The sequence below is a fragment of the Rhinoraja longicauda genome, chromosome 2 (assembly GCF_053455715.1).
Source record: "Rhinoraja longicauda isolate Sanriku21f chromosome 2, sRhiLon1.1, whole genome shotgun sequence".
Lineage (NCBI taxonomy): Eukaryota > Metazoa > Chordata > Chondrichthyes > Rajiformes > Arhynchobatidae > Rhinoraja > Rhinoraja longicauda.
The window spans coordinates 32,098,731-32,122,157 of NC_135954.1; the positions used below are offsets into that span (position 1 = coordinate 32,098,731).

The 23,427-nt window shown below is 42.3% G+C and overlaps 1 protein-coding gene across 2 annotated transcripts in view; it reads right to left on the reverse strand.

Moving 5' to 3' along the window:
• Window positions 1–7,655: 7,655 nt before the first annotated feature.
• Window positions 7,656–23,427, reverse strand: part of LOC144603376 (zinc transporter ZIP12-like) — a 55,757-nt gene continuing 39,985 nt past the window's right edge. The window contains exons 3-5 of one of the 2 annotated variants that reach the window (XM_078416543.1): window positions 18,899–19,057; window positions 17,331–17,518; window positions 7,656–8,992 (exon numbers count right to left, since the gene is read on the reverse strand). In XM_078416543.1, the coding sequence (XP_078272669.1) occupies window positions 8,864–8,992; window positions 17,331–17,518; window positions 18,899–19,031 (450 nt within the window). In that variant the 5' untranslated portion in view covers window positions 19,032–19,057 and the 3' untranslated portion in view covers window positions 7,656–8,863. The remainder of the gene's footprint in view (window positions 8,993–17,330; window positions 17,519–18,898; window positions 19,058–23,427) is intronic. The other variant, XM_078416536.1, reaches the window with a different exon arrangement.

The window sequence follows — 23,427 nt, forward strand, 5'->3', positions numbered from 1 at the left end:
GTGGCGTCAGGTATTGGAATACAGTGAAGATTAAACCCTGCACCAGATGCACCAGAATTTCCCCTGGACCTCTGGATGGGACCTATATGGTCCTGTGGCCTCTTCAGGAGCACTCAGGAGCACTGAGCTGTCACATAGGCAGGCATCTCAGTGGATCAATTGGCATCTCAACAGGTTCAATTGAAGTACGTTGCTAAATATCCATAGCACATTCTGTTTCATTTTTAGATTCAGTTTAGTTTATTATTATATACACCAGGGTCAATGAAATTCCTTGTTTGCGTGAAACTGATAGAATAAATGGCAACCCTACAGTCAGGGCCGTCTTAACGCATGGGCCTGATGGGCACTTGCCCGGGGGCCCACGAGCATAGGGGCCCCATGCTGATCTGTGTATGTTAAGTGACTTGCAATAAATAAATACTACTTTAAAAATGTAGGTTCAATAAGTGCTTTTTTCGCAACATTTTCGGTCACTAAATGCTTCTCACAGCGATCTGTAAGTGCTTTTCACAACAATGTAGCACCCTAAGTCCATCGCTAAGTGCTTTTCGGTAAGTGCTTTTCGCCGGCACGACAGGGGGGGGCTGGTAGGGAAAGGGGGGTGGGGGAGAGTAACGGTAGGGGCCCCAGTACACTGCTTTGCCCGGGGGCCCATAATGCTGTAAAAACGGCCCTGCCTACAGTGCTATGTTCCGTTTTGGTCTCCCTACCTAGGGAAGAATGGAGGGAAGGCAACAAATGTTCACCAGATTGATTCCTGGGACAACAAAATTGTACAGGCGGATAGATGGGGTCAATGAGGTCTGTATTCACAAATGTTCAGAAGAATAGGAGGAGACCTCATTGGAAAGTACAGATGTCTGACAGGCTAGATAGAAGGGATGCAGGGAAGATGTTTCACTGGCTGGAAAGAGGATATAGAAAGGGGCACAATCTCAAAGTATGGGGGTAAGCAATTTTAGACTGAGATGAGAAGAAATGACTTCACTCAGAAGTTAAAATAACTTGTGAAATTGTCTACCAGTGAAAGCTTTGGAAATCAACATACTAAATATATTTAAGAACAAGTATGGTTTTGTTCGTGGAAGATCCTATCTCACAAATTTAATTGAGTTTTTTGAAGAAATAATCAAATACATTGATGAGGGCAGAGCCATAGATGTTGTCTATATGGATTTCAGCAAGGCATTTGATAAGGTTCTGTATAGTAGGCTGCTCTGGAAGGTTAGATTGTAATGGATTCAGAGAGAGCCAGTTGACTGGATAGAAAATTGGCTCTATGAAAGGAAGCAGTGGGTGATGGTAGACGGTTGTTTCTCGGAGTGGAGGACTGTGACTAGTGGTGTGCCTCAGGGATCGGTGCTAGGCCCATTGCTGTTTGCCGTTTATACTCGATGAAAATGTACAAGGTTTGATTATTAAGTTTGCAGATGATACTAAATTGGGTGATATTGTAGACAATGAAGATGGTTATCACAAATTACAGCAGGATCTTTATCAGTTGGGCAAGTGGGCTGAGGAATGGTCAATAGAGTTTAAGGCAGATTAATACAAGGTGTTGCATTTTGTGAGGTCAAACCAGGGCAGGACCTTCACAGTGAATGGGGAGTGTTGCGGAGCAGAGGGATCTAGAAGTGTAGGTACATTGTTCCTTGAAAGCAGTGTCATGGGTAGATATGGTGGTAAAGAAGGTTTTTGGGTACATTGGCTTTTATCAGTCAGGGTAGTGAGCATAAAAGTTAAGATGTTAATTTACAGTTGTACAAGACATTGGTGGGGCCACATTTGCAACAATGGAGTAGGAAAGATGTTGTGAAGCTAGAAAAAGTGCAGAGAAGATTTATGAGGATGTTGCCAAGGCTGATGGTCTGAGATATAGGGAAAAATGGGCAGGCTAAGACTCGATGACACTATGACTCCAAGGAGACGATTAAGAGTTCTGCACACTAAAGAGACCAACAGCTTATGGAGAAACAGAAAAAAATATGCATTGAGATAGAGGATCGACCACATTTATTTTGAAGGCACAAGAGGCTGTAGATGCTGGAATAATAGCCTCTTAAATGCCACCAGCGTATCTACTTCCATCAGCACACCTGACATGTTCCAGTCATCCACTACCCTCTGTGTAAACTTGCCCTGTGTATCACCTTTAAACTTTGCCCCTCTCACCTTCAAGCTATGCCCTCTACGGAGTGCAAGGATTTTAGAAAATCACATATTTAGGAACAGTCAATGTATCGATTAGGGCGACAGCAGGATGTGATAGGCAGTCTAATACTGTCCTGGTTGTGATCATATGTCATATTCTATGCCATTAAAAAGATAATCAATAAACTCAATTTCATTAGTGTATGCCCGTAAGCAAAATGTAACAAAAAACAGTCTTTTTTTTTTCATTTACCAAATCTATTTATTGAAGCTTGACTTTGTATAATGCATTACGTAATTATAATTAAAACATTGAAGAGAACATTTGAAACAGTTGGCCTCATTGCATATGCAAAAGCATATGCTGCGATGCTGTGCACAACGACAGGGAAAGTACCAATTTTAGACATCTCAAGAAGTAGGACAACTATTGAGGTCAGCCCTCCTACTTGTAATAAGAAGGATATAAACAACTGTGTTTAGAGTGCTACTTACCATAGAAAGTATACTGTTGGGTTGTATCACAGCTTGGTTTGGGAACAGCTCTGACAAAAGACCGCAAAAAATTGCAGAGAGTACTTGATGTAGCCCAGTCCATCACACAGACCAGACTTCTCACCATTGACTCCACCTACACTTGATGCTGCCTCAGAAAAGCAGCCAAATAACCAAAGATTTGTCCCACCCAGGCCATTCGTTTCTCTTCCTGCTTTCGTCCGGCAGAAGGTACAGGAGCTTGAATGTGTACACCACCAGACTCAGGAACAGCTTCTTCCCCTCTGTTTTCAGTATTATGAACGGTCCTTCCAGAAGCTGAGATACGGTCCAAATCACCTCGACCCTGTTGCCAACATTGGACTTTCTTTATGAAACCGATGATCTACAATGCTGAGAACTATTCTCGGCACTCTGCATCTTCTCCTTTGTTCTATCTATTGTACAGGTACTTGGGCTTGACAATTGTATTTATTTAAAGTACTATCTCATCTAATTGGATGGCATGCATAACAAAGCTTATCAATGTACCTTGGTACATGTAACAATAATATACCTAAACCTAAACCTAGACAAATGTAGTTTGAAAAGACAGTAAATAAAGCGTGACAGTGCTGGGATCATTTATCAGATCGGATAGGTTCTGTGGAGAAAGTTGTCATGTTGGGTTGGGTTGGATTGTTAGTCCTCTTACCGCTGTCTCGTGAAGTAGTTTCCAGTTACTGTAGAAGCTTACTGATGGCTAAGCCAGCCACATAGAAACATAGAAACATAGAAAATAGGTGCAGGAGTAGGCCATTCGGCCCTTCGAGCCTGCACCGCCATTCAATATGATCATGGCTGATCATCCAACTCAGTATCCCGTACCTGCCTTCTCTCCATACCCCCTGATCCCTTTAGCCACAAGGGCCACATCTAACTCCCTCTTAAATATAGCCAATGAACTGGCCTCAACTACCTTCTGTAGCAGAGAATTCCACAGATTCACCACTCTCTGTGTGAAAAACCACCTTGGCTGCTCTCTGAAAAAAGCTGTCCTTCTCTGGGTTGCTGGAGGTGGATATTCCCAGCCTTTCCATGCAAACCGCTGGAGAAACTCAGCAGTTTGACCAGCACTGTTGGGGGGAGAAAATTGTCCATGTTTTGGGATGAGATCCTGTGTCAGGATTCTTTCCCCATCATTCCTTTCCCTCTCGACATTCCTATCTCCCCCACCCCTCATAGATGCTGCTTCATCTGCGGTGGCACATTGGTAGAGTTGCTGCCTTACAGCGGTTACAGCGCCAGAGACCTAGGTTCGATTCTGGCTACGGGTGCTGTCTGTACGGAGTTCGTACGTTCTCCCCGTGGCCTGCGTGGGTTTTCTCAGAGAACTTCGGCTTCCTCCCACACTCCAAAGACATACAGATTTGTAGGTTAATTGGCATGGTGTAAATGTAAAAATTGCTCCTAGTGTAGGATAGTGATAGTGTTAATGTGCGGGGATCGCTGGTTGGTGATCGCTGGCGCACCGCTGAGATGCGGTGCCACTCGATGGCACGAAGGGCCTGTTTCTGCTTTTTATCTCTAAACTAAACTAAACTAAACTAAACTAAACTAAACTAAACTAAACTAAACTAAACTAAATTAAACTAAACTAAGATTCTCCAGCAGTTTGCTTTCTTCTGCAGATTCCAGCAACTGAAGTCTCTTGTTTCTTTCTATTAGCAGCGTGCCTCACCTTTCAGTTATCCAGCTCCGTGGAGATTTTCCAGGGGAAGTGTTAGGTTATCTCTGGCTCAGGCGTCTACCTGCATTCAATAGACAATAGACAACAGACAATAGGTGCAGGAGTGGGCCAGTCAGCCCTTCGAGCCAGCACCACCATTCAATGTGATCATGGCTGATCATTCTGAATCAGTACCCCTTTCCTGCCTTCTCCCCATACCCCCTGACTCCGCTAACTTTAAGAGCTCTATCTAGTTCTCTCTTGAATGCATTCAGAGACTTGGCCTCCACTGCCTTCTGAGGCACAGAATTCCACAGATTTACAACTCTCTGACTGAAAAAGTTTTTCCTCATCTCCGTTCTAAATGGCCTACCCCTTATTCTTAAAGTGTGGCCCCTGGTTCTGGACTCCCCCAACATTGGGAACATGTTTCCTGCCTCTAACGGGTCCAACCCCTTAATAATCTTATATGTTTCGATAAGATCCCCTCTCATCCTTCTAAATTCCAGTGTATACAAGCCTAGCCGCTCCAGTCTTTCAACATACGACAGTCCCGCCATTCAGAGAATTAACCTAGTAAACCTACGCTGCACGCCCTCAATAGCAAGAATATCCTTCCTCAAATTTGGAGACCAAAACTGCACACAGTACTCCAGGGCCCTGTACAACTGCAGAAGGACCTCTTTGGTCCTATACTCAACTCCTCTTGTTATGAAGGCCAACATTCGTAAGATCATTGACTCAGTCTTGCACTCTGGGCATTGTTGGGGAGGAGGCAATGGAAGTATATTTGCTTGAAAATTCTCATCAGTTTAGAGATCCAAAATAAAAGCTAACAAGGCTGTTTTAAGTAAACAATTAAATGAAGGCAGAAGCTGGCCCAGTAAACATTTTCTGTGATATCTTTAAAATCTTTTGCACAATCAAACCATATACAACAGTTAGTGCTAAGGGGAAAAAAAAAGATACAGGAAAAGTCAGGTACAATTACACTGTTTAAAATACATTTATACAGATACATGAATAAAAGTTTAGAGAAATATGAGCCAAATACAGGCAGATGAGACTAGTTCAGATAGACATCATGGTCAGCATGATGATTTGGGATGAAGTGCTTGTTTCCTTGCTGTGTAACTCCATGACTCTATGACATACCAACCAATCGTCCTCTGATTTCCTCCACAGGCACTCTCCTTTTGTAGCTCAGTGGCATTCAGAACAGTGACAGTGAAAATGTAATTATTACCCACAGTTGACACTAATTGTTTAACATTTTGAAGTAAATTACAGCTGGTCAACCATAATTACTGAGCGGATAGAGAGTTTGAATTGGTACCAGACGGAGGGTACCAAATGAGCGGTGAAAGTCAAAGGTTGCGGAGAAAGAGCACACGGTAAGTGTAAAAGGAAATAATATGTAGGTTGAACCCTGATGATGTCAATGAGGCTTGGCTGCAATCTTAACCTTAGCTTGGTAATTGTTTATCAGAAGATTTCCTTGCCAAGCTATGTGTCAGGTGGTCCATCTCTGGTCACAGGAGGGACAACAAAATTAGTTTAGTTTAGAGAGATACAGCATGGAAACAGGCTCTTTGACCTGTTGAGTCCATACTAACCATCTATCATCAGTTCAAACTAGTTCTATGTTATCCCACTTTCTCATCGACTAGGGGCAATTTACAGAGGCCAATTAACCTGCAAACCCGCATGTCTTTGGGATGTGGGAGGAAACCAGAGCATCCAGGGGAAACCTGTGGAGTCGCACGGAGAAAGTGCAAACTCCACACAGTCAGTACGCAAGGTCAGGATCGAACTTGCGTCTCTGGCACTGTGAGACAGCAGCTCTAGCTCTAGCAGCTGCACCACTGTGCCACCTTTAAGAAAGTTTTGTTTTGTATTTCAATTATAGTCCAAGTGTAATACAAGCTCAGATATGCTGAGGTAAAAAATTAGCCTTTTAATGGCAGAGGAAGCACAAGGAGCTAAATGGCCTGGTCTTTCCTCTATTTCTCCTGTTCTTATACCACACGGAAAATTATCTGGCCTTCCCTGTCTTTGGTCGGAGGGTGGTGGGTCTCATAAGGTCATAAGGATTAGGAGTAGAATTAGACCATTCGGCCCATCGAGTCTACTCCGTCATTCGATCATGACCGATCTATCTCTCCCTCCTAACCCCATTCTCCTGCCTTCTCCCCATAACCTCTGACACCTGTACTAATCAAGAATCCATCTGTCTCTGCCTTTAAAATATCCACTGACGGCCTCCACAGCTTTCTGTGGCAAAGAATTCCACAGATTCACCGCCCTCTGACTAAATAAATTTCTCCTCATCTCCTTTCTAAAAGAAAGTCCTTTAATTCTGAAAGAACGTCCTTTAATTCTGATGGGTCTGTGGGGATTGCTGCCGTGGAGGGTTGTGGAGGCAGTCAATGGATATTTTTAAAGCAAGAGATAGATAGATTCTTGATTAGTATGGGTGTCAGGGGTTATGGGGAGAAGGCAGGAAAATGGGATTAGGAGGGAGAGATATATCATAATCATCACCATAATCATAATCATACTTTATTAGCCAAGTATGTTTTGCAACATACGAGGAATTTGTTTTGCCTTACAGTCATACCAATAAAAAGCAACAGAACACACAAAATACGTTTTGATATAAACATCGGAGTAGACTTGATGGGCCAAATGGCCAAATTCTGCTCCTATCACTTACTAACTTACGACATATGTAAAGAGGATGCCACTGGATCAGGATTGCTTCCACATTACCTGCATGATGACCATTCAGAAAAGATTTGATAATTCTGCCATTTCAATTTAACTAGCTCCCTGACAGCTTTCAGCATGCTTGAAAATGAAATAATGGAACGCCTAGAGTGGATGTGGAGAGAATGTTTCCAGTAGTGTGAGAGTCTAGGACCAGAGGGCACAGCCTCAGAATAAAAGGACCTATCTTTAGAATGGAAATGAGGAGGAATTTCTTTAGCCAGGGGGTGGTGAACCTGTGGAATTTATCGCCATAGGCCAAGTCATTGTGTATTTTTACACTGGAGATTGATAGGTTTTTGATTAATAAGGGTGTTTAAGATCATGGGGAGAAGACAGGAGAATGGGGTTGAGAGGGAAAAATAGATCAGCCATAATCGATAAGATACGATACGATAAAACTTTATTTATCCCAGGAGAGAAATTGATCTGCCAACAGTCATAAAAACACAAAATAAATGATACATGAAATTAAAGTGATGAGCGGAAAGGATTGGGGATGTGCAATCATTGGGGGGGGGGGGGGGGGGGGGGGGGAGGATCACTTGGTCTACCCCATGATAGAAGGGGGAGGAGTTGTATAGTTTGATAACCACGGGGAAGAAGAATCTTCTGTGGCGTTCTGTCCTTCATCTTGGTGGAACTACTCTTTTGCCGAAGGTACTCCTCAGGTTGACCAGTGTGTCATGGAGGGGGTGAGCTGCATTGTCCAGGATGCTCTGCAGTTTGAGGAGCATCCTCCCCTCCAAGACCACATCCCATGAATCCAACTCCGTCCCCAGGATGGAGCCAGCCTTCCTGATGAGTTTGTTAATCCTATTGGCGATCCTGTTGATCGAATGGCGGACAGACCCGATGGGGCCCAGTGATTTAATTCTTCATCTATGACATGAGCTTTTGCAGCAGATTTTTCTGATCTTTGCCTTGGCCCAGCAAGCACACACCACAAAATGGCAAGGAATACAGCCTAGACACAAAATGCTGGAGTTACTCAGCGGGACAGGCAGAAACTCTGGAGAGGAATGGGTGACGTTTTGGGTCGAGACCCTTCTGCAGCTCATTCCGACACAAGGAATACAGCCTTCCAAGAACAGCAGACAGATACACTGTTGAGAGCTCTCTAATGCACATTGATATATATGAGATTATCCACTGCCAACAGATATTTGCAAAAAATTATCAGGAGCCTCTTGAAGTAAGGAGGTAAGGGCATTTATTTAATTCCAGAAAATTAAAAAAACTCACCTTAGATAAATATATTTTATTATGTTCTACACCAAAAGAATTATATTTTAAAAACATTATTTGGCATGACCGATCAAACAGAATAATTTGATGACTACTGAAATTAGAAATTAATATGAGACTTTATTCTTAAGAAATAGCCAAATATATTAATATTGTACTCGCTGTTATTTTTTTGCAACATACTAATTCTTACCACAGTTATTTTGTTTCAAATATGACAAATCAAGTTTAGCAAATGAAACAATTTATGAGTGAAGTTATCACAAATGCTGCTAAGTATTCAGTAAAACTGTTTCAAATTCTTGTGATTAAAATTGTTTGTGAGAAACAATTGCGAAATAATTGTTACATGTTAGTGATCATTTCCACGCTTTGTATTATTATACTTCCCAGTCGCTCTAACATTTGCCTTTAGATTCATTTGAAATTGGTGGCTTATTTGAAATTTTAGCCATTTATTCTTGCTAATGGAGAGCACTTGAGATAAAATTACAGAATCAGTTTGTGTTCAAAAAGAGCAAGAAGCAGAAGGCAAGACCATCCTAGAATCAATCCAACGTTCTGAAAGATGAACAGCAACCAGGGCTGTGTTGTTTGTACATGTGTCATCTCAGGAAGCTGTTGGAAATGAAAAAAAAACATAGTTGCAGTTAACTTCTAAATGTCATTAATATGATAATGCAAAGGGTTTTTCTTTGCATTCAAAAAAACATAGTAGTGCATGCTTGAAATATGAAATGAAAACAAAGAAATCCTGGATAGACTCAGCAGGTCAGGCAGAAACTGCAGAGAGAGAAAGTGAGTTATCAAGTCAGTTTATTGACCTTGTTACTGCAATCTTTTCAGTTTGATTTCTACTCGGTACATTACCGCTCAGCCAAAACTACAAAAGTGGTGAATGCCAGTCTCTGGCAGTCTGCAATCAACTCAGGAGTGGTTTCTTGCCTTCCAAAAGGCCACACATGTGTTCTATTATACCAATGTCGATCTTTGGACAATTCAAGAAGCTGTTTCACTGTAATAACATTTTAAACGAGCAATAATAATAATAATAATAATACATTTTATTTATATAGCGCTTTTCATATACTCAAAGACGCTTTACAGAGATTTTGAGAACATAGGGGAAATGAATAAATAGATAAATAAGTAAATAAATAAATGAACAGAGAAAGGAGACAGAAAGTGAGGTGACCTTCAGTGGTTGAAGGCAGTACTGAACAGGTGAGACTTCAGCGATGTTTTGAATGTGGTGAGTGTGGGGGAGTCTCTAACGGTTTGGGGTAGTGAGTTCCATAGGGTGGGAGCAGCGATGGAGAAAGCCCTGTCCCCCCAGGATCTGAGTTTAGTCCGGATGTGGGGGGATAGGAGATTGGCAGCGGCAGAGCGGAGGGTGCAGGTGGGAGTGTGCCTGTGGAGGAGGTCGGTCAGGTAGGATGGGGCCAGGTTATGGAGGGCTTTGTAGGTTATGAGGAGGATTTTGTACTGGATTTTGTACTGCAATCTAATTTCTTCATAGATAACATCTTTTACATATTGCTAGAAGGCACCAATTGCAATTGCTTAACATCAGAAATTTGGGGAAATCCAGGAATGCTTGTTTCTCATAGAGTACAGTATTTTAGTGATACTCTACATGTACTATTTCTACCACTGCTATAGATTAGTACCACGAGACCGCAAATGACAATAGTTAGATTATTTTGTGCAGGTTCTGAGGTAGGAATCTCTGTTTTTGCTCTAACAGGGACATGCACTTCAGCCCGCACTATCAGTGCCGAACGTGATGCCAAGATGTACATGTCTCGTCTACCTACAAAGATCCAAACCCCTCTATTCCGAGCATATCCATGTGTCTATCTGAAGGTGACGATGAGACGGATGACAAGCTGAATCACGAATGGCCCGTTAATCTCTACTAACTTCAGGGTTAATGACCAAAGACAAATTTCAATCCCATACGAAGCAAAATTTCAATTAAGAATCAAGTCAAGGGTGTTTTATTGTCATACAGTATGTCACATCGTCATTACAGCATCATGAGCAAAACACAACATGGTGCAGGAACTCAGCAGATCAGGCAGCACCTGTGGAGGGAATGGGCAGATTATATGTTTGGGTCGGGACGCTTCTTCAGACTGGGAGAAGGGGATCATGGTTGGCTTTAATGAAATTTAGGAGAAAAGTGCCATTGTTCAGATGTTGTTTGAGGCAGTATAGTTATGAGGGAGCTAATATTGCATTTCCATAACGTGTCTTTTGAGACTGAATAACAAAAATATCTTCTTGCCAGAATTGCTATTGAACATGGATTAGTACTGCACTCAGACTGTATTTCTGTTACATTTACAATTCATTATTCATGTCAGGCCAAACACTGTTACAAACCTTAGGGAAGGAACTGCAGATGCTGGGTTAAACTGAAGATAAGACATAAAAAGCTGGAGTAACTCAGCAGGACAGGTAGTCTCTCTGGAGAGAAGGAAGGGGTGACGTTTCGGGTCTCGACCTGAGTTACTCCAGCTTTTTGTGTCTATCTCCTGTTACAAACCTGTTGTGCTGCTGCAACTTCAGACTCAAACCCAAAAAACGGAAACTATCCGTGTTCTCCTAGGATGCTGTCTGACCCATTGTGTTACTCCAGCATTTTGTGTCTTTCCTTGGTAAACCTCATCTGTAGTTCCTTGTTTCTCAAATTTCATCATCCCATTTTGGTACACCTGACAATAAAGCACTCCTGACTCTCCCTTGAACAGATGTCATCAACACGTGGTCGGTACATTATGTTATAAGGTGAGTAAATGTAAACGTAATGTAAAATGTAAAGGAAATGCAAAATGAGTCCAGGAAACCCACTGAACAGTCTGAAGAAGGGTCTCGACCCGAAACGTCACCCATTCCTTCTCTCCTGAGATGCTGCCTGACCTGCTGAGTTACTCCAGCATTTTGTGAATAAATACCTTCGATTTGTACCAGCATCTGCAGTTATTTTCTTAATATACTTTCATAAATGAGTAGCAGGCTCCCGTGCGGTTAAATAAAAAATAAATAATCCCCCCTGCCCAGTTTTCACCGCTAGGGTTTCCCTGGAGACAAGCTGGGTAAGGATGTTGGAAATGGAACATAATGTGGGAAAACGTGAGATTATTCATGGTTGCTAGGGAGAGATAATAAAACTGAGTCTTTTTCATAATTGAGCATACAAAGATCCTCTGCTGCAGTGGCTCACAGCATGCAGAAAGCTAACATGCAATTATCATAAGCAACTTTGAATGCAGCAAGCACATTCGTCTTCATCAAAGGAGGCTTAAACATTAGAATAAAGCAATTGTGTTCTGGGTGTGCTCTCACGACAGCATATAGGCTTCATGTCCTTCCAAGGAAGGACATACCTGGCCTAGAGTCTTTGATTCATTAAATTGATTTCTGGAATGAGGAATGAGTCCCAATTGAGAATGAGTAGGGTACTTCCTTACGAAATAGGGAATGGCCCATCACGTTTATGCCGACTTTCAAGACAATTCCGTCAATCTCATTCCCCCACTTATTTCCCAGTAACATGTTCTCTCTCAAACTATTAAACTCCCCCTTAAATCTCCTACCATCCATAAATACACACGAGTAAGTATTTACCGTGTAGGAAGGAACTGCAGATGCTGGTTTACACCGAAGATAGACACAAAATGCTGGAGTAACTCAGTGGGACAGGCAGCATCTCTGGAGCGAAGGAATAGGTGATCTTTCATGTCAAGACCCTTCTTCAGACCCACAAATCAGATTGGGAGATGATCACATTGAAATATTCTGAGAGGGAATAAGGGGCAAGAGGTTGTTTCTTCATACTGCAGAACATAGAATTAGGGGGCATATCTTCAGAATAATGAATGAAATATAGATACGTGTCATTGCCCTGAGAGTTTGGAAATGTCTGGAATTGGAAAGTATATGTTCAATAACAGAGCGACGCGGTGGCGCAGCGGTAGAGTTGCTGCCTTACAGCACTTGCAGCGCCGGAGACCTGGGTTCAATCCCAATTACAGGTGCTGTCTTTTCGGAGTTTGTATGTTCTCCCCGTGACCAATGTGGGTTTTCTCCGAGATCTCCGGTTTCCTCCCACACTCCAAAGACATGCAGATTTGTAGGTTAATTGGCTTGGTGTATGTGTAAATTGTCCCTCGTGTGTGTAGGGTAGTGTTAATGTGCTGGGATTGCTGCCGGAGCGGACTCGGTGGGCTGAAGGGCCTGTTTTAGATTTAGATTTAGAGATACACCGCGGAAACAGGCCCTTCGGCCCACCGAGTCCGCGCCGCCCAGCGATCCCGCACATTAACACTATCCTACACACACTAGGGGCAATTTTTACATTTACCCAGTCAATTAACCTACATACCTGTGCGTCTTTGGAGTGTGGGAGGAAACCGAAGATCTCGGAGAAAACCCACGCAGGTCACGGGGAGAACGTACAAACTCCGTACAGACGGCACCCATAGTCAGGATCGAACCTGAGTCTCTGGCGCTGCATTCGCTGTAAGGCAGCAACTCTACCGCTGCGCCACCGTGCTGCTTTTCTCGCTGTATCTCTAAACTAAACTAAACTAAACAAAAAAATAACTCAATATATTTAAGACCAAGACTGAGAGACTTTTGGGGACTGAATAAATCAAATAAAGTAAAGACAATGCTTTTGCAGTGGACTCGTAAGAGAAATAAAACTCAGGCTGCTATGAGTAGCATTGAAACGGATCCTGGCAAGCTGAAAGAAAAGGTTGACAAAGAGATCTTTAAGGCATCATACCGGGGATAGTGTCTATGTCCTGATGATCTTTTTAAGGCAGAAATTGCAGTTATCTCTTTCTGTCAAAGACAAGGATACAAGGAAGAGCTATCAACATTAGAAGCTGGTGAGCATGGTGTTAAAATAAGTAGTCATTTATACAGGCTTGATTCGATACTGGATAAAGGACTTCTGAGAGTAGGTGGTCCCCTGAATAAACTAGCGATGCCTGAAGAGGCTAAGCACCCTATTATTCTCTCGAAGGACTTTCATATTTCAACATTGCTGTTACGACATATTCATGAACAGATTGGACATGGAGGAAGAAATTATATCCTGTCGAAACCGTAAAAAATACTGGATTGTTAATGCTAACTCCGCTGCAAGAGAGGTCATAAGGAATTGTGTTGTGTGTAGACGACAGCGTGGAAAAGTTGGAGAACAAAAAATGGCTGACTTGCCTCTGGAAAGGATTCAACCTGATAACCAAGATGTGTCTGCTTCTAGAAGGTGAAGGTGAAGGAAAAGATTGAAGAATCGCTAAAGAAGTCTGAATGCCAACATGTAATGCATATTACTTTTGTTTTTGATATATGTTAAGCTTTTATAGCTCCTTTTAATGTCTATTGATAATTGCTTCGTTATATACATAGAACAATTAGGGGCCGGTGTGTAGGAGCCATTTACGCTTAAAATAGTTACTGTCATTATATTATGGCCATGCTTAATATTTCCAGTTTTTGACTTTTTTGCATGCTTGTGGGTGTGATTTGATACGTAATGGGGAATGTCTACATCTGAGGAGGCTAGCGTAGCCACAGAGATTGGGGTCAGTTTAGTCTCGGAGGATGGAGAGAATACAGTTTTTTACCACACGGTAACGACCACACGGTAACGGCCACACGGTAACGGCCACACGGTCTCGACTGTATTGTTTGAAGAAGAAACCGTTTATAAGAACGAAAAGTTATGAATTACTCTTTTGATTTGTGCTACTTTAATGCAGACTAATTAATCAAGAGACAGCGTTTGGAAGATTCGTTTTTGTTATCTCAGAGTGTGATGTGTGCGTAAGTTATATCTCCACCACATCCCCGAGCAGTAATGGCTATCGAAGTTGGACTTTGAGAAGATATAGAAACTGCCATTAAACTTAATAAACAACACATTTTCTAAAATATTTCTTTACAAGAAAATATACAATTTTAAAGAAAAGAATGCCTATAATATGAAATGAATGTATCTTTGACTAAAATATGTTTTCTTGCTTATAACGATCAAGCAAAGATTAAAATTATCCTTTTGCAATTTGAGGTCAAGGCATTTCAAATTGAATTGTGTGTTAATAGCATGAACAGTGTGTTCATTCCATTAAAGACATAATGTGATTTTTAAATTCCTTTATCTTATCACTGGATATCCTAGCTTGATCAACAATGGCTGACTCCAGCCCTCTTCACCATTTGTCATGACAGATTGCATTCCCAAAGCCTGCACGGGCTGGAGCTGTTTGTGCTGATGTGTAAGAACTAATCTGAGACAGACTGTTCTGTGATCACCATCAGGAACAGTCTGCAGGTAAATGGTCAGATCCAGAAAATTTATAATTGTGAATAGTTGCCAACAGGGTGAAAGACTGAGCAGTTTTAAAGCAATGTTTCTTTGACTGGATTTTGTCTTACAAATTAATTTGTTTTGCTGTGTAAGCTTCCTTGTATGACCTTTATGAGTTTTCCCTTCTCCGATATTTTAATTATTTTCCTCGTTTTTTGTTTGCTTTGAAATGGCAGTTAAAATAGATGAGGGATGTATATATAGATATATTTAGTTTAGTATCTTTGGACATTCCAATCTTGCTAAATTAATTGAAATGGGTAAGATGTTGCTGATGTCCTCACATAGGTGATGCAATGACTTGCATGTTTTTACAACATGCCTGGGATCTGCATCTGGGCATGTTAAAGGAATGCTACATTCACATTCTCCACCATGGAACTTCCCTATTATAGTGAACTGCAGCATTTTACAGCTATCTGTGTGTGTAGTGTTGTAAACTCCAAAGAAGAATGCTGCACCGAACATATCCTGTAGACTAATCAAAATGGTACTGCAGATTCCATGAGAAAGTTGGCAACTAACTGCCTCCTTCTCCATGTCCACACCCAGCTGCACAGCACAATGATTTTTTTATTGGAAATCACATCTGCTGTATCAATGAGAAGTACTTGCATTTATAAAATGCATAACATGCTGTGGTAGAGTTGCTGCCTAACAGTGCCAGAGACCCGGGTTCGATCCTGACTGCGGGTGCTGTCTGTACGGAATATGTATGTTCTCCCCATGACCTGCATGGGTTTTCTCCGAGATCTCCGGTTTCCCCCCACACATAGAAACATAGAAAATAGGTGCAGGAGGAGGCCATTCAGCCCTTTGAGCCAACACCACCATTCATTGTGATACAATCAATAACCCGTGCCTGCCTTCTCCCCATATCCCTTGATTCCACTAGCCCCTAGAGCTCTATCTAACTCTCTCTTAAATCCATCCAGTGATTTGGCCTCCACTGCCCTCTGTGGCAGAGAATTCCACAAATTCACTTCTTTCTAGGTGAAAAAGTTCCTTCTCACCTCAGTTTTAAATGGCCTCCCCTTTATTCTAAGACTGTGGCCCCTGGTTCTGGATTCGCCCAACATTGGGAACATTTTTCCTGCATCTAGCTTGCCCAGTCCTTTTATAATTTTATATGTCTCTATAAGATCCCCTCTCATCCTTCTAAACTTCAGTGAATACAAGTATAGTCTTTTCAATCTTTCCTTATATGACAGTCCCGCCATCCCAGGGATCAATCTCGTGAACCTACGCTGCACTGCCTCAATTACAAGGATGTCCTTCCTCAAATTAGGAGACCAAAACTGTACACAAGCTCCAGATGTGGTCTTACCAGGGCCCTATACAACTGCAGAAGAACCTCTTTACTCCTATACTGAAATCCTCTCGTTATGAAGGCCAACATGCCATTAGTTTTCTTCACTGCCTGCTGTACCTGCACGCCAACTTTCAGTTTGAACATTTCTTAACTCATGGATGATGAACCTAGAATTCTCTACCCCAAAGGGCAGTGGAGGCTCAATCATTGATGGTAAGAAGAAGAAAATAGTGCTAAAAGAGTAGAGCAGCCATGATGTTATAGAATGGCCGTTCAGGCTTGTGAAGCCAAATACTCTACAACTGCTTCTATTACTTATGTTCATATGCTAAATTGATTGAACTCTTTCAGATGAATTGCATATGAATGAATAGGAATATGCATATGAATTGCATATGAATGAAGCTCCTCTGTAGAAATAAGGAATTGCAGATGCTGGTTTACAAAAGAAGACACAAAGTGCTGGCAGCATCTCTGGAGAACATGGATAGGTAGGTTTTGGTTGGGACCCTTCTTCAGACTGATGCTACCTAACCCGTTGAGTTATTCCAGCACTTTAAAACTCCTCTGTAGATTGATATATTCTGAAACATTTCATACAAAGGGAATATTTGTTTGATTAAACCTGTGTCCTCTGGTCCTCGATTCCCCTACTCTGGGCAAGAGTTTCTGTGCATCTACCTGATCTATTCCTCATACTTTTATACACCTGTATAAGATCACCCCTCATCCTCCTGTGCTCCAAGAAATAAAGACCCAGCCTACTCAACCTCTCCCTACAGCTCACTCTGTATGACCACATGGGTTTCCTCCGGATGCCTGATTTTATCACAAATCGCGGGGACATGCTGGTGGCCAGGTTAAATGGCTGCTGTAAACAGCCCCAGAGTGTATTGGTGAGTGATAGAATCTGGGGAGAGTTGATGGGAATATGAGAATATAATGAGATTAGGGTAAATGAGTGCTTGATGGTCATTGCGGACGCGATATGCCAAAAGACTTGTACCCATGCTGTATGAACGGGGTACTGATTGAGAATGATCAGCCATGATCACATTGAATGGTGGTGCTGGCTCGAAGGGCCGAATGGCCTACTCCTGCACCTATTGTCTATTGTCTACGCTCTTTTTGCATTCCTAGCTATTTTGAGCACCAATGAATATTTTGCTTCCGGTTGATTGATAAGAACAATGCACTATTCTTCATCTATCGGCATTGCTATGCAGACATATTGCGCGAGAATGTAACCAACTCACCATTTCTACCAACGAGAGATAGAGGAACATCCCCGCTGTCACTGTGAAAATCCACTGCTGAACATTGAGATCAGCCGACAGAGAAAGGCCAATGTAGAGTCCGATAAAGGCAGTTAGTGCACTAAATAAATTCATCAGAAGTGCCATCTTTACTGATAAACCAGAGTTCAGAAGTACAGCAAAGTCCCCTGAATCAAAAGAAAAAAATGGTGCCATTATTTTAAGATACATGCGAAGTAGTACATGAAATACACAAGACATTTCCTCACTAACAAAAACAGATGATTCGATTATTTAAACCCGCTGAACTGCAGATGCTGGTTTAAACCGAAGATAGACAAAAAAAGCTGGAGTAACTCAGTGGGACAGACAGTATCTCTGGAGAGAAGGAATGGGTGACGTTTCGGGTCAATAACCTTCTTCAGACTGGTGCCACTGGTGATGGTGAGACTGGTATCTGACCAGAGTGTTGCTCTGGTAGTGTCTTTACAATTTTTAAAGGATATACTACTCATGGTGTACACATTTACTATTTATCGCATGGAGAATCTCACTGCTGAGGATGAATGCACCATGGTAAATATACTGTACAGCCAAAGGATTATTTCCATTGGGTCAATATTGAATATTCAACATGTGTATCCCTTTCTAATAAGATGGTAGAAGTGTTAATGGTAGCAATATTCACTTGTACCCAAGTCTTAGCTAGTGCAAAGGAAACCTGTTCTAAGTACTTGAGCAGCATTTCTGCTCATATTATAAGAACATGCTTTCAATAATACAAAAGCTTTTCACTATAACTCAGTATACTTGACAACAATAAATTAAACTAAACTAAACTAAACTAAGCTAACGGGACCAATGGAAGACCTTGGGTTGAGTTTCAAATAACAGTCGAGTGATCATGGTGTAATAACCCATTGAAGGATTGTTACAAGAAAGATTGAAAGATTACTCCAAGAACTCTGGTGCATTTTTTAAGGCTGTTAGTTAACAAAAGGAGCAAGTTCAGAATTCCCAAAAAGAGCAAATTCCCAATCTGACCTTACTGTCCTGGGCCTCCTCCATTGTCAGAGTGAGGTCCAGTGCAAATTGGAGGAACAGCACCTCATATTTCGCTTGGGAGGTTTACACCCCAGCGGTATGAACATTGAATTCTCCCACTTCAGGTAGTCCCTGCTTCCCCTCTTTATCCCCTCCCCCTTCCCAGTTCTCCCACCATTTTTCCTGTCTCTGACTACATCCTATCTTTGTCCTGCCCCCTCCCCTGACATCAGTCTGAAGAAGAGTCTCGACCCGAAAAGGCACCCATTCCTTCTCTCCCGAAATGCTGCCTGACCTGCTGAGTTACTCCAGCATTATGTGGATACCTTCGAGCAAGTTCAGGATCTTCATTGTTATCAGTTCTGGAATTTGATAAGGGAGCAAGATCTTACAAAGTTTGACAGTTTTGCAATAATTTACAACGTCGAGTACGTAACAGTATTAATCATCATTGCATGCAGATAGCTGATTCATAAATGCGAATTTCAAGAAATCGGTGGATGAAATATTTGATAGGAACTCACCCATTTCATGGGGAATTTCATGAAACAATATGGCAATAGTCGTGGTGATCCCAGTCTCAATTGATGATGAGAAAGCTGCACCTATGGCCAATCCATCTGCAAAGTTATGCATGCTGTCTCCAACCACAATCATAACTGCTAACACATTAAGTGTTTTCTCTGGAAAGAATGAAACTCTCTCAGGTTAGACAACAAAAATAGAATTTGGATATCCTTATATTGGATTTCTCTCTCTAATTTGAATGAGTGATATTGATACTTAAAATTGATTTCTATTTGTCTTGGATTAAGAAAGCATTTCAACTGTAAAAATAGGCTGGAAGCTCCACCATACCCAAACATATCCTCATCCACTTACTTTAGTTGTACAGTAGGTATGAAGTTTCTGTTAAAATATTAAACAACAAAATTTAATTTGAATTCAGAATTTGGTCAGACCCATAACCCAATCCATTCTGCCAATCTCCCAAATGTTTATTCATGTGTACGGGGTGTCCATCACTATGGCATTCATAACCCAGGAATGCATATGTGGAAGATTAGCACTGAGTGAACATAACGAGGTGATTAAATTAAACATCTGTGTAATTCGCCATGCTTTAGTTTATAAATTCGGTTAATTGTGAGCTGCTAATTGTTTTATTGTGTCCAAGTTAGCACTATAATGGTGACCAACAGAGGGCTGATCTTTTTACTGGTATTGTAGTCAGATAAGGGCAGAGATTGTTCTTTTAGTTTAGCTTAGTTTAGTTTAGAGAGATACAGCATGGAAACAGGTCCTTCGGCCCACCGATTCCATGCTGACCAGCGATCCCCACATTAAGTTCACACTTGGGACAATTTGCAATTATACCAAGCCAATTAGCCTACAAATCTTTATGTCTTTGGAGTGTGGGAGGAAACTGGAGATCCTGGAGAAAACCCATGCAGGTTGTGGGGAGAACGGATTGAACCCGGGTCTCTGGCGCTGTAAGGCAGCAATTCTACCGCTGTGCACCATTCTCTAAACCCGTTGAGTAGATCTGGTCTACCGCTGAGTTCCCCATTCTCAATCTTTCTTCTTTATTCTTCCTTCTTTTGCGGATTTGCGGATGACACGAAGCTGGGTGGCAGTGTTAGCTGCGAGGAAGATGCTAGGAGGCTGCAGAGTGACTTGGATAGATAGGCGAGTGGGCAAATGCATGGCAGATGTAATATAATGTGGATAAATGTGAGGTTATCCACTTTGGCGGCAAGAACAGGAAAGCAGAGTATTACCTGAATGGTGGCCAATTAGGAAAAGGGGAGATGCAACGTGACCTGGGTGTTATGGTGCACCAGTCATTGAAAGCAAGCGTGCAGGTGCAGCAGGCAGTGAAGAAAGCGAATGGTATGTTAGCATTCATAGCAAAAGGATTTGAGTATAGGAGCAGGGAGGTTCTGCTGCAGTTGTACAGGGCCTTGGTGAGACCGCACCTGGAGTATTGTGTACAGTTTTGGTCTCCTAATCTGAGGAAAGACATTCTAGCCTTAGAGGGAGTACAGAGAAGGTTCACCAGATTGATCCCTGGGATGGCGGGACTTTCATATGGAGAAAGACTGGATAGACTAGGCTTATACTCGCTGGAATTTAGAAGACTGAGGGGGGATCTTATAGAAACATATAAAATTCTTAAGGGGTTGGAGAGGCTAGATGCGGGAAGATTGTTCCCGATGTTGGGGAAGTCCAGAACCAGGGGTCACAACTTAAGGATAAGGGGGAAGTCTTTTAGGACCGAGATGAGAAAACATTTCTTCACACAGAGAGTGGTGAGTCTGTGGAATTCTCTGCCGCAGAAGGTAGTTGAGGCCAGTTCATTGGCTATATTTAAGAGGGAGTTAGATGTGGCCCTTGTGGCTAAAGGGATCAGGGGGTATGGAGAGAAGGCAGGTACAGGCTACTGAGCTGGATGATCAGCCATGATCATATTGAATGGCGGTGCAGGCTCGAAGGGCCAAATGGCCTACTCCTGCAACTATTTTCTATGTTTCTATGTTTTTCTATGTTTCTTCCTCTTCCTGCGGTTTGTTTGCCCTTTGCCTTGGCTCATTCTCCCAGTAATGTGGGGCTAGAACACTTATACCAATAAAAGCACCACGGCCAGCCATAATTGGCTTGTGCAGTAGACAAGACAAATCCCTTCAGCATCTGCTTTTTCCCCATATCCCTTGATTCCTTTAGCCTTAAGAGCTAAATCTAACTCTCTCTTGAAAACATCCAGTGAATTGGACTCCACTGCCTTCTGAGGCAGAGAATTTCACAGATTCACAACTCTCTCGATGAAAACGTTTTTCCTCATCTCAGTCCTAAATGGCCTACCACTTATTCTTAAACTGTGACCTCTGGTTCTGGACTCCCCCAACATTGGGAACATTTTTCCTGCCTCTAGCTTGTCCAATCCTTTAAGAATTTCATATATTTCGATAAGATTCCCTCTCATCCTTCTAAATTCCAGTGAATACAAGCCCAGTCGACCCATTCTTTCATCATATGTCAGTCCTGCCATTCTGGGAATTAACCTGGTGAACCTTCTGTCAATAGCAATAATGTCCTTCCTCAAATTAGGAGACCAAAATTGCACACAATACTCCAGGTGCGGTCTCACCAGGGCCCTGTACAACTGCAGTAGGACCTCCTTGCTCTTAAACTCAACTCCTCTTGTTATGAAGGCCAACATGCCATTAGCTTTCTTCACTGCCTGCTGTACCTGCATGCTTACTTTCAGTGACTGATGAACAAGCACACCCAGGTCTCCCTTTTTCCTAACCTGACACCTTTCAGATAATAATCTGCCTTCCCGTTCTTGCCACCAAAGTGGATAACCTCATATTTATCCTCATTATAATGCATCTGCCCACTCACCCAACCTATCCAAGTCACCCTGTAGCCTCATAGCATCCTCCTCTCAGCTCAGACTGCTACCCAGCTTTGTGTCATCCGCAAACTTGGAGATGTCACGTTTAATTCCGTTGGTTTCTACATTCACCTTATCTATTCCCCTTAAGTTCCATTTTGGTGGCTTTGTTATCAAATTGATGTGGTTCCTACTCTGCTGCCTCCTGGCAGGCATTGGACCAAATCAAGATGGCTGCCGCCATCAATCAACCACACAAGCTTCAAGAAATCTCCTATTCCCACGTGATTTTGGCTGTATGAAAGGCAGACAAGTCCTGAAGGTTAGAAACTGGAATATCTGACCATTTGGTCCATTTTGCTGGACTTACCATTAGTTCCATTTAAAAATTGCTAAAATCATTTTACAGCTGTCAGGCTGATTGGACCTTCCAGATTGGTCTTGCACCAAATAATGAATGAGGCCCATTTGCCACTCACGGGTCATTCCACAGCAGCAGATACCTGGGCAACACAGTGCAGCGGAAGACCTGTTGCCTTATAGTGCCAGAGACCCACTTTCGATTCTGACTACGGGTTTAGTTTAGTTTAGTTTATTGTCTCGTGTACCGAGGGACAGTGAAAAGCTTTACAGTGAAGTGGTGTACAGAGTTTGTACCTTCTCTCCCTGACAGTGTGGGTTTTCTCCAGTTGCTCCGGTTTCCTCCTACACTCCAAAGACGTGCAGCTTGGTAGGTTAATTGACTTTGGTAATAATTGTAAATTGTCCCTAGTGTGTAGGGTAGTGTTAATGTACGGGGTGATCGCTGGTCGGCGCGGACTTGGTGGGCTGTTTCCGTGCTGTATCTCGCTAGAACTAAAAACCTAAAACTAAGATGCCAATCAGGTTGGAGGATCAGCTGGCTCCGGCCCTCTGTACAAGGAAAGTGTGGCTGAATTTTATAACCAAGCTCATCTGTGCTGAGTCATAAGTTGATAAACACATCATCCTGAGGACTTCACTATAACATTCCGACTATGTAACAATATAATGAAAGCAGAAATATGCATGGGTTCCTCAGAACTTCTCTACATAAGTTCCACTTCCCTGTCCTAATCCATTCCCCATATGGATGCCCCCATCTTGGTGCCCACTTGGTGCAGTACAGTGGTGCAGTGATAGAGTTGCTGCTTTACAGCGCCAGAGACCCGGGTTCGATCCTGTCTGTGCGGAGTTTGTATGTTCTCCCTGTGACCACGTGGGTTTTCTCCGAGTGCTCCGGTTTCCTCCCACAATCCAAAGCTGTGCAGGATTGGACACGACAATCTCTTGGGGTATGTATATATCTCCGTGTAATGAACAGACCCGAGTGGCAATCATGTTGCAAGTGGTGGCAAGCTCCCGCAAGGTGCAAGCTGATCAAGGGGCCAGTGATCAGAGCTTATAACTCACAACTGATTTTAAAATAAAGGGTTAGCGCAAAGAAGGCAGAGACACATTAAACAGGACTTTGAAGTGACACCTATGTGCATGTTCTTTACTTGCCACCTCAATCCTGAATTTAGTATGATGCTTTTAGCATGAATTAAAAATTAGGTTGTCATGTTTCCTGGAAGACCTGATTTCTGTTGGCAATGGAAGAAACTTGCACTACATGTCATGACCTGTGTCAACATG